Source organism: Trichoderma virens, assembly GCF_000170995.1.
Source record: "Trichoderma virens Gv29-8 chromosome Unknown TRIVIscaffold_1, whole genome shotgun sequence".
In the NCBI taxonomy this organism is placed as follows: domain Eukaryota; kingdom Fungi; phylum Ascomycota; class Sordariomycetes; order Hypocreales; family Hypocreaceae; genus Trichoderma; species Trichoderma virens.
In genome coordinates, this window is record NW_014013748.1 from 172,325 (window position 1) to 189,598 (window position 17,274).

Sequence of the window (17,274 nt, forward strand, 5' to 3'; positions counted from 1 at the left end):
CTATAATAAAGCTAAATTCATTTAAGCTACTACCCCTTTTTTACTATCTATAAAATTATAACTAAATTAATTTAATTACTTTTTACCGCTTGTTAATATATTTCATTTATAAATTTAAGTAAACTATAAGTTTAAAGCTGTTTTACTGTAAATATTATAAAAGAAAAATAAAATCGTAAAGTTATTTAACATTAGATTAAATCTATTAACTAAAGTATTAACCTAATTTTATTAAAATAGAAAATTAATAATAGTATTAAGGCCTTTACTTAAACCTATTTCTATAATAATAAATTTTCTTATAGTAATATTTTTTAAAGTATTTAAAGCTATTATTAAGGTAATATAGCTTTTAATATTAAAGCTAAAAATATTTACCTCCTTTTCTCTAAAAAGGTTTAAAAACTATAAAATATTATTAATAAAATTAACAACTATTAAAGCTACCTATCTAATACTAAAACTAACTCTTAAATAATCTATTAAAATTATAGAGTAATACTCTATAAAATTATTAACTATTAGGGGATTTTAAAAGTCTATTATATTTTAATAATAAATTAATATTAAAAAAGGAATACCCTAAATTACACCTAGCTATTTAAATATAAATCGTTTACCATTAAATTACTTAAGAAATTACATTTTTACTATTTAATAAATTAATATATTTTTTTATTTTAGTCTTTTTTTATTATATAATAAAAAGTAATGCTAAAGGGCTATAGATAATTATAATAATAGATAAAAAAATAAAAATATATTAATAGCATTAATATATATATTTTAAGGCTATAATAATAAAAATATATATAGATAATAATTATAAAAGTTTTTAAAGAACTTTAACTTTTACTTTAGGTTATTTTATACATTATTTATAATTATAATATAAAATTATAGCTATTTAAGGGATATTAATATAATAAGATTATTAAATAGCTTTTAATAAAATTATAATAGTAAAAAATTAAAACTTATAAGTTGCTATTTATTATAATACTATTATTTAATAACGCTTAAACTATAGCTGTTAAAAATTATAACTAAATATAAACTGTTTATAATAAAAAACTGCTTTTATAGGAAATTATCCTATACTTAATATTAAATAGTAAAGTACTATAGTATTTACTATTAGTTCTATAAATATAAAGTAAAAAGTCTTACCGCTGGGGTAATATAACCGCTAATACTAAAGTAGTAATTATATTAAAGTTCTACAGTAGCTATTAACTATTACTTTTATATTATTTTTTATAATAAAATATATTTATTATTTTACCTTAATAGTATTATAGTATTTAATAATTTAAAGTGAAATATTAATAGTAATATATATATATATTTTTATATATAGTATTCTTAATATACAGCTGTAACTCTAGGCTATTAATAGTTATAAAAGAGAGCAGAAAAAAGAAGTCTTTTAGATTATAGGGACTCCGATAATGTTTACTTATTGTAAGAGATCTTAAAACTAGTGTAAATCTCTGTTAACTACGTCTTCCAATACTATCTTATTCCGGGCTTCAGCAGCTTTGCGTACTAGCTTAAGCCTCCTCGTGTTCTTTTCGGTATTCCGGGTGACCCACTACGTAATAATAGTAACGACAAAACACAGGGCAACCAAAGACATAGCCACGGCAAAAGGAACTGTATAATGAGGCGCATACTTGCTTCTGAAAATCTGAGGGCCAATCGCACCTCCAATTTGACCGTATGAATTAACGAATCCCACTCCAAATGCGGTGCCCGTAGCTCTACTCGTGGTTTGGACTCGCCAGGGCCACATAAGGGGATACCAGCTGGCTGCGAAGGCGTTGCCAATCAACGTGGCCGTATAAACGCTAGCGTTATTGGGATACGCAACAAGTACCGCATAGTAGGCAATAATAATTAGCAAACATCCGAGAGGATACATTGGTCTTGGATATCGACCACTGTCGGCCAATACTCCGGAAACGCCAATTACTATCAATGAAGTGGCTGTAATAGGTAGGTTGAGAATTTGCGCAGTAGCGATATTCCTAGTTTCATTTGTTAGTTGCTTGTAACCATGGACTTGCACTAGGCATTTTGCGTGTAGCCTTACGTAAAACCTAAATTTGCAATGACAGTTGACTGATAGAAGCGTACACCGTTGGTACCGATGGTATATATCGCCCAGATCAACGTAAATAGCCAAAGCCGCACATCTTTGAGTGAATCAACAATTTCACTAAAGTTGAAGTTTTGTTCTTTAGCTCTTGGTGCGTTTGGGGGTAACCGGGCTTGAATGAAAGCCTTTTCAGTATCTGTCAACCAGCTGGCGGTTTCCGGGACTGACAAGTCATGTTAGCCTAATAGGATTTTCTCTAGTTTTGAACAACTCACAGTCTGGAAGAAGGAACCACACTGCAATACCGAAGACTACGGTACAGGCACCTTCTGTCAAAAAGAGCCTGTGCAATGTTAGCGAAATGCTCTATCTAGGTAGTGTATGGGAATGAATGACATACCATTGCCACCCTGAAAGCCCATGTGAGCCAGATGCATGATCAAACGCAAAAGCCAAAAGGCCGCCTATTATTCCTGACATGTTGCCACAGATATCTTCATGCTTGTGAGCTCAGATTCATAAACCACTGGTGATGTTAATTGACTCACAAAAGTACAGTAGCCTCAAAGACATTTCATCTGGTCGATACCAATAACACATCTGTAAAAGAATACCTGCAAATTGTCCGGACTCTGCCTGAGATTATTGGTAAGGATGCAAGCTCCAAAAGGAAGAGAAGGGGCAACGTACAAGACCAAGCAAAAATCGCGTGGCATATAATCCGCCCTTGTTGTGTACGGCTGCATGCAACATCAAGCAAATTCCCCAGGTAATTATGATTCTCGACTGCCATTTCGATGGTGTGAAGTGCTTGAGCAGTAGATTTGATGGAGCTTCGCCAATAATGTATGGGATCTGGTGGATAGTTAGGGGTCATGTCCGCGTATCAATGGAGGAAACATTACAATAGCATACATAGTATAATACTGTTACTAGATTATATTGGTCGGATGTCATGCCAAGCTGAGTCATTATATTTTGATGAGTTCCCTGGTTCATGATTCGCGCATTTGAAACCTGACAGAACGGCGAAATGTTAAGCGCTAATTCAACACATATAATAAATCAGCACCTACATTGTCTGAGTCCAAGTTTTTGAACAAGAAAATAAGTGAACATAATGGCATCAAATGCCAATCCACTCGTCTTAGCAGCCTCTTCTCTTCCTCGGCGGTAAGTAGGGTTCGCCCAGCCATGTCTGGTCGAAACCCGCCGATAGTGTCTTCATGAGGAAGGTGGGCAATGGATTCTCCTCGCTTTGCATAGTGAACTTGAATACTTTCGTCGGATTCAATTGAAACCGTACTGGTTTGAATCTCTTCATCAGAGCCTTTATTACTGGCCATCATGTGTATACTTGTTCAAGGTAATGTAGCAGATGGTCAGTGTTCAATTCCTGCACATAATATTTACTATTTAAAACAATGTCACACAATTCCCACATTTTGAAAAAAGAGAGACACCAACGATTATGCCAACAAACCCTGCCAGCACGTACTGCAGGTCTAGTCTGCGATGTAGCCAGCGATCGCGGACGAGACACTTTAGTTTGACGAATGGTAGTTTATTTCTATCAATGTTGAACATTTTGGACGTTATATCCGGTGCATCTGCGTATGCCATGCGCTTATCTGTCAGATCTCAACCCCTCCTCTGGGGAGGTGAGCTCGCCATCTTCATGCATGATCACGCAAGGTGTATAATCTCAAACAAGTTAAACAAGAACTAATACAAGTTACAAATCATACATTGTGGGGAAATCGGACTGAATATCGGGAAGCCAGAAGCTACAAATGATATCATGAGCACAGAATGGATAATATAAGTATTTGAGCCTGCCCCCACCTGAAAATGTTCGCAATGGGACGTGATTGACAAGTCACAAACAAGTGTGCTACTCAGTGTACATTATTTCTAATTTCACTTGACTCTTTCAAGTCACCATGGCAGCAGTAGCCAATCCTGCTTTAGGATCTAATGAGATCCCTACGTATCATCAGATACCTGAAACAACTTATGACCGTAAGATACCCATTCTTGGTCTATTTATAAAACAAAACAAAAGATCTATTACTTATTTTTAAAACTTCAAAGTGGAATGGGCCGACTTAGTTACTTTGGATCTCTCTCAATTTGAGCAGCCCGGTGGTAAAGAGCGTCTCGCAAAGCAGTTACATGAGGCCATTCAAAAGATTGGCAAGTTTATCTCATCCCAAGTAACTCCTATATTAGTGCTAACTGTCTAGCATAGGATTCTTTTACATCACCAACTTTGGATTGAGCCAGGAAGCAGTCGATCGCCAATTCGCCATAGGAAAAGAAGTTTTCAAATTGCCCATGGAAGAAAAACTCCGGTTCCGTGCTGAACTAGAGACGGGAGGTTATAATGGCTATAAACCGTTGGGTTTACGAGTAAGCAACTGCGCCAATACAGTGTTGATGTTGCCGCTGATGAATTCCTTGTGAAGGAAATCGCTCCTGGAATTTTTGACAACACAGAGATTTATAACATAGGAAAGTTTATACCAGCGTATGAACGTCCCCAGCCCGAGATCATTAACCAGAACCGTGGCGAAATTGAACAGTTCGCCCGGCACATTCATGACCATATTGTGGGAAAACTTCTTGTCCTCTGCGCAATTCTGTTAGAGTTACCAGAGGATTATTTTCTCAGCTGTCATCGCTATGATGAAAAGTCCGATTGTCACTTGCGCTATATGAAATATTATCGTCGCACCGAAGCAGAGAACAGGGCGCTAGACAACGTCTGGGTAAAGGGGCATACAGACTTCGGAAGCCTTACACTTTTGTTCCGCCAACCTGTCTCCGCTCTCCAGGTGAGAACACCAGAGGGTAATTGGCGCTGGGTTCGCCCTTACCCAGAGAGCATCACTGTCAACCTTGCCGATTCCCTTGACTTTTTAACAAACGGCTACCTAAAAAGTTCCATTCACAGGGTTGTCCGCCCACCCCCCGATCAGCAAGAGGTGGACAGACTTGGTGTTTTGTATTTTGTCCGACCAGAAGATAATACTGAATTAAGGCCAGTAGCTAGTACAGTTCTTGAGAGACTTGGTTATGACAAAGTCGCAGACTCTAGCGCCGTAGGAATTACCGCTGGGGAATGGGTCAAGGCAAGAGTGGCCAAGGGAGTGGCTAAAGACAATAAGCCAAGAAGCGAAGTTGGAGAACAGGCAATTGTCGGTGGACTTACAGCAAAATATTATGATTAGATAGCACTTTATGAAAGTCCCGTTCAACTAAGCATCATCTTCGACGTATTTATTATACACCTGAGGATAAAACTTTTGTCCGTTGGATCGATGGCTTCGAATCTTGGTTCTTAGCTGACTTTCCCCCCACGTATCATATTTGCCTCGCAAAAACGGAGAATCTACAACTCGTCCCACATCTGACTCAATGCTTGCATCTGGTTCAAAAGTAGAGAAATGCTCTTGAAAAGACTCAAGAGCCTCTTTCTTGGTGAGATCTCGTCGTACGCCTTGGAAAAAGGGGATGCTGTATCTCTCGTCGCGAGTTGAGAGTACTCTGTGGATAGTGGCCTTGCAAGTACGATGTGTCAAAACTTCAAACGCCTGGCCAACGTTTACCACAAATGTGTCTGGCAGCACAGGAACATCAATCCAATCACCAGTTTTGTTGAGAACTTGTAATCCTCTGACATGCCTTTCTGATGCTTGGAGTAAAAAGGTCCACCATCCAGAAGAGTCTGTATGCGGACCAACGCCTTGAGTGATGCCTGAATCAGGGGCGGCTGCAGGATAATGTACGGCCTTGAGGCGGTGTTGATCCGAGAGAAAGGGTTGAAATGCTTCTTTGGGTAAATCCAGTGCTTGCGCGACGAGAGAAAGGAATCGTTCTCCAAGAAGAGTCAATTCCTGAATGTATTTCTCCACGATAGGTCGCAGTTCTGGAATTTCAGACGGCCACTATGCAAGATGAGTTAGATTTCAACAGTCTTTACATGAGATAGCAGGAGATGCCAGCGGGCGTGGCTGAACTCACTTGGTTGGGGCCTCTTAAGCTTTCATACAGAGGAGCATTAGGATCGGACACAGCCGTCAATTCTGTTGCAAATTCCACTTGTTCTCTTGCATCGGCCTTTGCTGCAGTCGTTTCACTACCCACAGCGCTGTAGCCGAGGAAATGCTTCGAATTCTCCAGAGCAATTTTATTTTTGGCGTTGTCTGGTAGGCCAAATAATATTGGGAGAATGTCCACAAGATCTTGGATCACTTGCGAAGGCACTTTGTGGTTTGAAACGTAAAGAAATCCTATGTCTATCAACGCGACGCGGAGAGCGCTGAGAAGAGCCGGAAGCGACTTTGGATCGTCTGCAAGAGCCAGATCAATTACGGGAATCTCTTGAAAGTTATTTGTGGAGGCTGGCATTGTTTTGGGGCGATATTCATGGAGCGTCTTCCCGATGCGAAGATTTGAGACTGTTCGGATTTCTGGAGGCGAGAATCAATACAGCAAAGTGAGGCCTTTGCAAAGGTGAGCTAGTTTGTGCATCATCAGCCGTTATGAAGTTGACGGACGCTCTACGTAATATTGCGTGCTTGCTTATGTAAATCCGTACGGATCGCGTCAATCTCTTTACCCGGGAACATGCCATAAGAGTTGAGCCATTCAACGTCTTGGTAAGAGAAGGTAAGAGAACAGATGCGTTAGAATGCTATGGGACGTACATATTCAGCATAACCGGCCTCTAAAAAAAAATGTTTTAAAAAAAAACCAATATTCTGCATAATAAGTGTAATTATACTATTGGTTGTTCACTAAAGCAGGCTTCTAATAGTACCTGATCTTTAACATAATAAACAATTATTATCCATTATAATAATACTTTTTTTTAGCTTTAGAAACCGACATTTTTCGCATGTAATGCCAGTCGGCGAGCGAACCTGCTGGGAGCTGCAGACATAAGCCTGGCAAAGCCAACAGCTATAAATGCGGATCATCCGACCATGCTATCATTAATCAACATAGCTCTGTAATTTAGAGTCAGGCCTAGCTTCGAATTAGGCAAGTTGCTTCTGTTTGTTGTTACAGTCGGATTCTGCCAAAGAAATACATAATACGCTCCGGCTAATGGTCAGATATTCTCCACTAGATCACCTACTTATCCGGAGGTTAGTGTCAGTGTTTCGCTGTAGATGGTTTTGCATGAGCTTTCTATACTAAATAGTTGAAACAAAGCCCTGTTCGTTATGCCATTTCATTGAATGGGCTGAGTAAGACGAGGCAAGGCTGTTAGTTGTGTCACGTCGCAGCTCTCCACCAAGCCATCAATGATTAGTAAAGTAAATTTCCAACTTGGTGCTCAGCTCAGAGCTCAATTTTGACTCCGATACATACAGAAACCAACTCTATTATTACCCCATTTGTTCAAGAAGGGTTCTGTTATCAGCTGCCAACTTGGGCATGTGGGAAAATATGTTGCACCGCTTACGAGGCTCTCTAGGCTGTCGATAGAAGCTTTTGTCCCTGAGACACCTTGGTTGTCTGAACACTGGGGTGTTCAGCGGCAAGCCGGAGTTCTCGAAAGCCGAAAGGCACACGTGCTATCATTGTACGCAAAGTACTCCATACAGCTCTATGGGAGCACATGAGCAAAATTCCATCATAAGGCAGATAAAAGTTGTTCCCCCACATAACACATTCTACCGCTTGCTGGCTCCATATTGATGTAAGGGCAGGCATGGGTTGCTGCATAGATATCAGTTATCTGTGCCGGGTCATGGTACCTGGTAAAGAGCACTGCCATTAATCCCGATACGCCCAGGCAGCTATATATTCCCTATCGGTATTCGGAATAGAGAGTGTGTGCATGTCACCATCCCAAAATGCTGGGACTGTAGATGTTGAATACATGCACTTACTTGACACGGCTGCTGCGCCGTTATCAGCTATGGTTCGCTTCATGCAAGCTGCGCTGCGTGTGATGCTGCTGCAGGTCACAGGCTCATGCAGCACGTAGTACTACTAATGCTTCTGTTACCATGTGCCGTCTTGACTTGGCGATGCTATGTAACATCACAAGGCTCGTCAAGGCGGGTAATATTTATCGGCCAAGAAAGCTGCCGCAGAGTCAAAGCTCCGTACCAATAAGCCGCTCTCTCTAATCAGCCTACCAAAAAGAGACGCATCCACCCCATGTCTTCGTGGGGAGCTTTTACAGGGGGCCCTGGAGCGATGCTCAGCTAGTTCAATGAGCCTCCCTCCCACCACCAAGAAATAGTATCACATCCAATTCACAAGTCCCCGTCGTTACATGACCATCACGAGTTGTCTTTCAGACGTCACAAATGGATGTCGCTTGAAGGGAAGCAAGACGAAGACTCAGTCGAGACAAATATGTAGCATAATGACTGAAAGTAGTGCCGTGTTAGCCGTGCTGCGGCACTCAGAAGTTATTCTATTTGCTCTGCTATGCTGGCTACATGTCCATACAATTCGGGCCTTCCTAATGGATATCTAAGCGCCCTGTCAGCTAGCGTTGTGAAGGCAAAAGACGGAGCTTAACAAACTATTAATGTTAGCGTCCGAACCCAGCTCTTGTGCTGACCCAGGGATTGGAGCAGACTGTAAATATGCAATTACAATAGCGGATTCAACCCCTAATAACAGCTAATAGTCTATTGTATTCCGTAGATTTGGTTGATACAGGTCACTTGTAGACATCGTGTCAGCTAGTTATCTCCCTGGTCAGTAGGGCCGACAATGTCCCAACATCTCAGCCCTTGCACTTTAAGATTTGCTCCGAAGCCGACGTCAGCTATCAAAATGGTAGAAGTTTTGGATATGAGTGTGATTGGTCCCACTAAAGTAAAGAAGTGAGAGAGAGAAGACAAAAAAAAAAGGAAACCCGGTTTGCGACACGCTCCACGCCAATAACTCATGTAACTTGAGACGCTCCCACGAGGCACAAAGCACCCCGGATTTCGTTTCTGAGCCATTCTGCACGAGCCGTTACCCATGCACAGTAGTCACAGCATCGGCGCAGCGTGACATTTGATGTGGTAGCACGAAATGTGTAGAGGACACAACATGTTTGCTCCTCCGGTCAGTTGTAACCCCAGAAGTAAATGCGCCGCATCGATCCCGTGCGCATACTTTGGAAGCGTAGAGGTAGTAAAGGGAAGAAAAGTAATGGAATGCTGGAAGCGACTGATAACGGCATGAGCACTGAACCGACTGCATGAGCGGAATCTTTCGGGCCCCTCTGGGTGTGAGACGAGCAACGGCTTTGGAGCTCCTACCTTACAAAAGGAGCGTGGTCTCAAACGACTCACGATGCTAGAGCTCCCTGATTGAGTCTAGACTACTGGCCTTGGTAGCCGAATTACCGATCCGTGTAGCAGCAATCCAGGAACGCGAGATCCAGTGGCCGCGCTGCAGCCAATCGCCTTCGTCGCCAGTTCTTCATTGAGAAGCTGAGTCGGCTCTCCATTCTGTGTCGACGACGGGTGGTCCGTCACTTGATCCTTCATCTGGCTCTAGCGGGATGCTGTCCACGCGATTGAGGCCGACATGTAACGTCTCACTCCCGCCATTGGATGCAGCTCTCAGATTAGACAAGGCATTAGAGAAACGATGAGGAAATGGGCAGTGAGGCTATGATAAAAATGAATTTGGATGAGCTTTCTGGTTAATTATGCTCTTGCTGATGCTTAAATACACCGTGCCATTCCCTCTGCCGATGACTTTCTTCACGAGCCTCAACAGGAGCTTCTTCACCACCACAGCATCCACAACCGGTTTCGCAAGATCCTAGACGGGTCGGTCCTTTCCTTCTGCTCAATTCTATCATCTTCTTCGTATATATACCGTATCTTTTGTGTACATAGCCTCATACATACAAAATGTTCTTCTCCAAGGTCACCCTCGGCGCTGGCCTCCTCGCCAGCCTCGCGTCCGCTGCTCCCAGCCCCATCGCCCGACGACAAGCACCAGGCGCTCAAAACGTCGTTTACTGGGGGCAAAATGGGGGTTCCAGAAAGTTTGATCTAAATCCATGTTTTGAGCTTGACTAACATTTATCTAGCCGTTGAAAACAATGATCTGTACGTTGGTGTCAACACTGCCTATATCAGCTGTAACCGAAAGCTTCAAGAACTTTGAAGGTAGAACAACGTCAAAGAAGTCATCTAACCATTCTATTTAGGTCTGCGTACTGCACCCCTACCTCCGACATTGACATTATTGTCCTTTCATTTCTTTACCAGTGGGGACAAGGAGCTTCAGCTTTGGGTGGTACGATTGGCCAATCTGTGAGACTCTTCATATGATGCCAATTAACTACACAACTAATCGATTATCAGTGCGGAATTACCACATCTGGTCAGCCTCAGAACTGTGATGCTTTGACCGCTGCCATTACAAAGTGTAAAAACGCTGGTGTTAAGATCATCCTTTCTCTGGGCGGTGCCAGCGCTTACTCCAGCTTTTCAAGTGCGGACCAAGCCTCGCAGGCTGGCCAGTACCTTTGGAACGCTTATGGAGGAGGTTCTGGTGTCACTAGACCTCTTGGAAACAATATTATGGACGGATGGGACTTGGATATTGAGAGCAACCCGGGTACAAACCAGTACTATGCTTCTCTGGTCAACACCCTTCGATCCAACTTCGCCAGCGATCCCGCCCACAAATATGTCATCACCGGCGCTCCCCAGTGCCCTCTCCCCGAGCCCAACATGGGAGTAATCATCCAAAATTCCGTTTTTGATTATTTGTGGGTGCAGTTCTACAACAACAACGATTATCCTGCCGACCCTTGCTCGCTCGGCTTGCCTGGAGACGCTCCGTTTAATTACAACAACTGGACAACATTCCTTCAAACAACCCCATCTAAGAATGCAAAGCTGTTTATCGGTGTTCCCGTAAGTCCATTTCCACTATGTTGTAGAAAGTGAAAGCTCACGATGTTTTCAGGCAGCTCCTCTGGCGGCGAATGGTGGTCCCGGTGGCGCAGTCTATTACGCAACTCCTTCGCAGCTGGCTACGATTGTCAACGACGTCAAAGGGGAGTCTAATTTTGGCGGTATTATGATGTGGAGTGCTGGTTTCTCTGACTCGAATGTTAACGATGGTTGCAACTATGCCCAGGAAGCTAAGCACATCCTATTAACTGGCTCTCCTTGTTCTTCTGGGCCTGTTAGTGTTTCACAGCCCTCAGTCCCGACTTCAACCACGACCTCCAAGCCTCCGGGAAGCTCTCAGACTCCTCCACCATCCTCAGGTTCCGTTCCTCAGTGGGGTCAGGTAAGCTACATGTAACTAGCAATCACCACTAGCTTGACCTTTATATCTAACAAAGGAATAAACAGTGCGGCGGTAATGGATATACTGGACCTACCCAGTGTATTGCTCCATTTAAGTGCGTTGCAACCTCTGAATGGTGGTCGCAGTGTGAGTAAATGGAGAATAGAGGCACCAACATGTCTAAAAAGTACCTATATATTGCCTATTCCATTTGGACTCGGCAGCCTTTCTTTCATTCACTTTGACGAGACTTTTACTAAGCAGGCATTTTACTGCTGCTACTTCTGCTGTATATACTAGGCTGCTGTATATAACTGCCCCAATATTTATCACGTTACTTCCACACTATCCCAGTGCCTATGCTCGTGCAAGAAGCCCCAGTATTGAGAATTTGTAAGAAATGATTGAAAGTAAAAATCCTTGGGCTCGGAAGTGGGAATCATGTGCACCTAGGTAATTGGAAAGGGAGGCACTGTGGAAAAATGAATACATACGCATCAGAGGGGAGGGGAGAGAATAAGCACGATGGGTATGTCCTACGACTACCTGTATACTCGAATGGGTGGGAGAAGAGACGATGATGCTGCTTCCAAAAATTCTTCCCAGCCTCGCCTGGTTTCGACGCTTGACTGATGCTCTCTCTAGCTTGTCGCGAGTGCCAGTGGCAAATCCACAGGGAGGCGAAACATCATATGCAATGTAAAGAAAATGAGTTTCTTTGTTTACTGAGATACAGACAAACAGAGAAAAATAAAAGAGAGGGGGAAGAAACCGGGTATCGGGAGGGATGATGTGTAGAAAGCATGATATATCTGGACAACGAGACAATGAAATAAATACAAACAAACCATAGATGAATATGCAGACAACGGGTGCTGTGGGAGAATGAGCGGCGTGTGGCGCCTTCGTCCAATCCGACGATTAATTACTTATTGCTTTGGAAAGCACTCACTCGATAAATACAAGACACAAGTTGATATTGGCGCCAATGGGGCGTAATACAGATATGAATACCTAAGATAATACATAATTGGCTGCCCAGGTTCTCAATCTCTACATGGAGCCGACGTTGAGAAGAGATCAGGTTCATTGACATACTTCCAAGTGTATATATTCCCATGGCTAGGAGCTTTTCAAGCCGAGGGGATCGTGTCGACGAGGGTCTCCCATCCTCCTATCTGTTGGCGCCCACGCCGAGGCTGAATCCGTGAGAGAACCAGACACAGGCCAAAGAACTAGGCATGTTCCTTATTTGTTCTATGTTCCCGATGACGGACGAGTTCGTACTTTGAAGTTGGAATCTCCACCACTTGTTAATATCTTCAACAACAAAAAGAGTATGCTAAGCCAAGGAAAGAAAGAAAGAAAAAAAACAGAGAGAGAGGGAGAGAAAGAAAGGAAGGAAGAGAGAAAGAGAGAAAGAGAGAAAGAGAGAAAGAGAGAAAGAGAGAAAGAGAGAAAGAGAGAAAGAGAGAAAGAGAGAAAGAGAGAAAGAGAGAAAGAGAGAAAGAGAGAAAGAGAGAAAGAGAGAAAGAGAGAAAGAGAGAAAGAGAGAAAGAGAGAAAGAGAGAAAGAGAGAAAGAGAGAAAGAGAGAAAGAGAGAAAGAGAGAAAGAGAGAAAGAGAGAAAGAGAGAAAGAGAGAAAGAGAGAAAGAGAGAAAGAGAGAAAGAGAGAAAGAGAGAAAGAGAGAAAGAGAGAAAGAGAGAAAGAGAGAAAGAGAGAAAGAGAGAAAGAGAGAAAGAGAGAAAGAGAGAAAGAGAGAAAGAGAGAAAGAGAGAAAGAGAGAGAGGGGAAAAAAAAGGTAGTGAGTAGTCGCCGAATGGGTATCTCAAGGGTGGCATTGGTAAATCGACAGCTGTCCCAGGTGGAAACTGGCACTGACAAAAAGCTCAATCTTTACAATTTTTACAATCAATACTTTCTTCCACGCGTCATTATTGGTACCTGAGCATGGTCCCAAGATAAGAAATATTCTCTGTGCTGAAGCCTTACCATTCTCATGCCCATTTTCGAGGACACGCATGCGAGACGATTAGCATTGCGCTGGTAATCATGACAATCCAAAACCAGGCAGTGGGTCGACGGCCATGTTCAAGTTCGTCGTTCCATGCGTGCCCTCGTCAGGCTCCCATTTCTTGACCTCTGCTGACGCTTCACATGCCCTAGTTCAAAACCTTTTCGCTGCTTTGCCGAAGCAATTTCAAGCAACGACGAAGTGCTCCGGCCCGGCGTATCGGAACACGATGTGTGACCTACCAAGGACCAGGGACTGGGCGTGGTGGCGATATAGCCACCACATTCGACCAGAGTTTCTCGTTGAAACAGGCGCAATAGTTCTCAATTTGGGAGACAAGATGCTCTGGAGAAAATCTATGTCATGAGGGATTCAGTTCTCTTGCCATTCATGGTTACTCTATCTAAAAGATCCTATTTTCATCAGCCGACATATTCCTCGACCGATTCGGTCATTCCCGAAAGATGCTCCATAGCAATGACATCAAAGCGGTGCAGTGGTGAGCCCACTGCAATTGGGTTTCAATATAATTTGGTTGGCTATTACTTTCGTGATGTCCCTGTATGCGTAACCGAGTGTTGCGGCCTTGGTTACCGTATGCTCTTTGTCCAGAGTATGGCTGGCGTCGCTGTCAACATCGCAGTATCTCTCCCAAGGCACACTTCACACTTGCGCCCACCTCTTCTAAAGTCAAAACGGAGGATCGTAGGGATGAACGTGGGCAGATATTCGCATGAACGCTTCGTCTTTGGTCGAGTTGGTGCCGGCGACAGCTAAATCTCGGGGGTGGGACGGCTTGCGACTTGTTAGCGAGGTGTGCAACTGACAAACAAATTGCCAAGTCCAAAATTGAGCTTCGAAGGTTACATACATAGGCAGGTACGTGTGTAGGTACGATTGAATAGTCGGCTATCAAGCCAGGTGTCTCGTTACCGCCTGTGTCACAAGAGCAAAGCATGAACAGCGAACGAGAGAGACCCTGTCGCCCTTTTAGAAACCCTCTAGAGGTTTTGCGCGCCACGAGCAGGGACATTCCGGTTCGTCATGGTTTTACCTAACCTACAGTTGTTGCCCATGCACCGGCGTTGGAAGCTTCCTGCCGACCTCTTTGCCCACATGGGATTGTGCTGCTTAGTCAGCGGGGTCGTTAATAAACAACAAGTTGGAACCTTCCTCAATACATGCGCTTTCAAAAGTTCTTTTCCAGTTGTTTCCCTTCCCTTCTTTTCCTCTTTTCCTTTCCTTTCCTTTTCTTCCAGTCCTTTTTTCCACCACGCGTCTTCGGGTTGGCAGATATGAACACAACATTGTTCAACGAATATTCGTCCGCTGAGCAATGACAGATCTCTACACATCGCTGCTCTTTTTTTTTTTCGTCTCCACGCCGATCTATCCACATTCATGCTACACACATGCAATTATGCCACTCAAAATCGGCGACAAAGGCTCCATTCAACTTTGAGCATCATGCTTGAGGTGTGCCTCGTCGAATACTGACGCTCATTACCTGTTGAACCGATGATTCTACACGCTTACGTGCGCTCCCCTTGGTCTGGCGAACTTGTCTGCTATCCATTGTTGACTCTAGATGAAATGCTTACGATTGCCTGTGTGATTTAGAACCCAGTACCCAAGTTATTGCGATCCTGATCGACAACCAGCCGTACTGGCAAGACCGCCCAACACGCCAAGCATCATGCGCTCGTTGACGAAACGAACGCCGGATCAAATCCATCAACTTGGACTCACTGGCCATACATAGTTGGGGCCCCGGCGCAACAGCAAGCACTCACCTGAGGCTCATTATTTCTTCAAGGCACGTCATCTCAGCGCATAGTCTCCCATTGATCTTCTACTTCTGCTACTTCTGCTACTTCTGCTACTTCTGCTACTTCTGCTACTTCTGCTACTTCTGCTACTTCTGCTACTTCTGCTACCTCTGCTACTTTGGATACCTCTATTACTTTGGCTGGGTACTTCTGAAAAAAAAAATCTCGATTTATTCTCTTCCCTTCTCTTTTGCATCACACAACTCTCTACGCATCTTCACATTTCTGCACAAAGTAGATCAAGCATCTGCACTCTCATCTCTACATTATCTCTACCCATCCCTACTACTGCACAGCAAGTTGTCACCATCAATACCCGCACCACAAACATCATTCCCGCCATCAGACATCAAGATGAGCAAAGAATATCTCACAACTCTCTATGCATCTTCACCTTTCTGCACAAAGTAGATCAAGCATCTGCACTCTCATCTCTACATTATCTCTACCCATCCCTACTACTGCACAGCAAGTTGTCACCATCAATACCCGCACCACAAACATCATTCCCGCCATCAGACATCAAGATGTGCAGGGAATACCTCAGCATCGCCACATGCACTCCCGAGAAGGCACCTCTATATCATTTCTACCTATCTCAACTGTTGCACAGCAAGTCGTCATCATCGACTCTCGCACAACAATCTTCATTCCCGGCATCAGACATCAAGATGTGCAGGGAATACCTCAGCATCACAATATGCGCTCCACAGAAGGCGCCGTCAATGCCCTTCACTTGTGGACAGCTCCATCTTGTTCCATCGCAATATGCGCTCCACAGAAGGCGCCATCAATGTCCTTCACCTGTGGACAGCTCCATCTTGTTGCATCGCAATATGCGCTCCACAGAAGGCGTCGTCAATATCCTTCACTTGTGGACAGCTCCATCTCGTTGCAGAACGACGCCAGGTGTGTGGCGAGGCGACTGGGACTTGTCTTTGCTTTGTCGGAACCTGTGGTGTTCTCGAGAGCGTCCCTTCTACCCAGGGCATTCGTATGTCTTCCATGAAGTCGATTAGATGCGCAGCCTGTGCTTCCCGCGAGGAAGAAGTTGGTGATCGTCGGACCAACGAAGAGCTCATTGGCTCTCCCCTCCCAGTGCATTTGCTTCAAACATATTCAGTATTGTCTCCATGATTTCTCTGTAGTTTGCCTTTTATCCATTACGTCTCTCTACCCAATTTCCCTCGTTTGCTAACATGTTGTTCTAATATCTCCTCTAGTCAATCAACCCTCTTTTCCACACGTAATTGAAGATAACCTCGTGTTTAGATGGCCAGCCATACGAATGATTCAATCACTGAGCGCGAGGACTACGCTGCTGCTTATGGCCACGTCAAGCCCACGGCCTTCAATTACACAGCCAAAAATATGGCCGGACTCACTTGAGGTGGCAACACCTGCATGCACAAATAGAGCGACGAGTACGTTGATTTCGGCACTGCATTTCAGGATGTTCGTTTTGTCGAAGATGACAACAAGCCTCTTGGTAGCGGCCTTGATTTCTCCACAATCGAGAGCATCGACGTTGCCCAGGAAGATCCCTCGCGAGTCGAAAGCATCACAGGCTTTGCTGATGCAGGCATTCATCCTGTCAGGATGAAGAACATTGAGCTTTAGGATAAGCAGTAGCTGGGGCGGCACCTCTGGCACGACGAGGCTTTGAACTCAGGTGGCGACCAAGTCAACGGTGACGATTCCTTCTCGCTTGGATAGCAGGGATCCCGTTAGCGGTTATGATTTCTCCACCACCAGAAGCATCGAGGTCGTCCAAGAAAGCCCTCATCGAACCGAGTTCGCCAAGGCTTTTACTCATATGGGGATCCATCTTGTCATGATGAAGAAACGTCGAGCTTTCGGGATACCAAGTTCCCACTCCCATCCGGGAGGTATAATCCCAACCCTCTGGAAAGACGGCCGCCTGCCGTGGCAACTGTCAGGCTGAAGAACGTCGAACTTTTGGGATATCAAGTCTACGCCCCATCTAGGGGTTCACCATCCCGGTCATCTTGCAGGGGGAAGTGTTGGAGGCTGCTTCCAC

General features: G+C 43.8%; 5 protein-coding genes across 5 annotated transcripts; 3 read left to right on the forward strand and 2 right to left on the reverse strand.

Moving 5' to 3' along the window:
* Positions 1 to 1,365: 1,365 nt before the first annotated feature.
* Positions 1,366 to 3,297, reverse strand: TRIVIDRAFT_187797 (uncharacterized protein; the record flags this gene model as incomplete). Its single annotated transcript, XM_014105524.1, has 9 exons — positions 1,366 to 1,389; positions 1,742 to 2,030; positions 2,096 to 2,324; positions 2,377 to 2,444; positions 2,502 to 2,565; positions 2,650 to 2,737; positions 2,792 to 2,887; positions 3,017 to 3,118; positions 3,178 to 3,297. 9 exons carry the CDS (start codon positions 3,295 to 3,297, stop codon positions 1,366 to 1,368), a joined length of 1,080 nt encoding a protein of 359 aa, XP_013960999.1.
* Positions 3,298 to 4,044: 747 nt separating this feature from the next.
* Positions 4,045 to 5,334, forward strand: TRIVIDRAFT_217394 (uncharacterized protein; the record flags this gene model as incomplete). Its single annotated transcript, XM_014105525.1, has 4 exons — positions 4,045 to 4,123; positions 4,196 to 4,249; positions 4,353 to 4,513; positions 4,570 to 5,334. The coding sequence occupies 4 exons, from the start codon at positions 4,045 to 4,047 to the stop codon at positions 5,332 to 5,334; spliced, it is 1,059 nt and encodes a 352-aa protein (XP_013961000.1).
* A 27-nt stretch (positions 5,335 to 5,361) lies between these two features.
* On the reverse strand, positions 5,362 to 6,514 carry TRIVIDRAFT_34790 (uncharacterized protein; the record flags this gene model as incomplete). The annotated part of the gene is made up of 2 exons (XM_014105526.1): positions 5,362 to 6,051; positions 6,179 to 6,514. The coding sequence occupies 2 exons, from the start codon at positions 6,512 to 6,514 to the stop codon at positions 5,362 to 5,364; spliced, it is 1,026 nt and encodes a 341-aa protein (XP_013961001.1).
* A 3,362-nt stretch (positions 6,515 to 9,876) lies between these two features.
* Positions 9,877 to 11,731, forward strand: TRIVIDRAFT_85551 (glycoside hydrolase family 18 protein; the record flags this gene model as incomplete). Its single annotated transcript, XM_014105527.1, has 6 exons — positions 9,877 to 10,123; positions 10,173 to 10,191; positions 10,293 to 10,398; positions 10,450 to 11,007; positions 11,060 to 11,389; positions 11,455 to 11,731. The coding sequence occupies 6 exons, from the start codon at positions 9,991 to 9,993 to the stop codon at positions 11,542 to 11,544; spliced, it is 1,236 nt and encodes a 411-aa protein (XP_013961002.1).
* A 3,884-nt stretch (positions 11,732 to 15,615) lies between these two features.
* TRIVIDRAFT_62593 (uncharacterized protein) lies at positions 15,616 to 16,622 on the forward strand (the record flags this gene model as incomplete). Its single annotated transcript, XM_014106229.1, has 2 exons — positions 15,616 to 16,227; positions 16,506 to 16,622. 2 exons carry the CDS (start codon positions 15,616 to 15,618, stop codon positions 16,620 to 16,622), a joined length of 729 nt encoding a protein of 242 aa, XP_013961704.1.
* Positions 16,623 to 17,274: the final 652 nt, after the last annotated feature.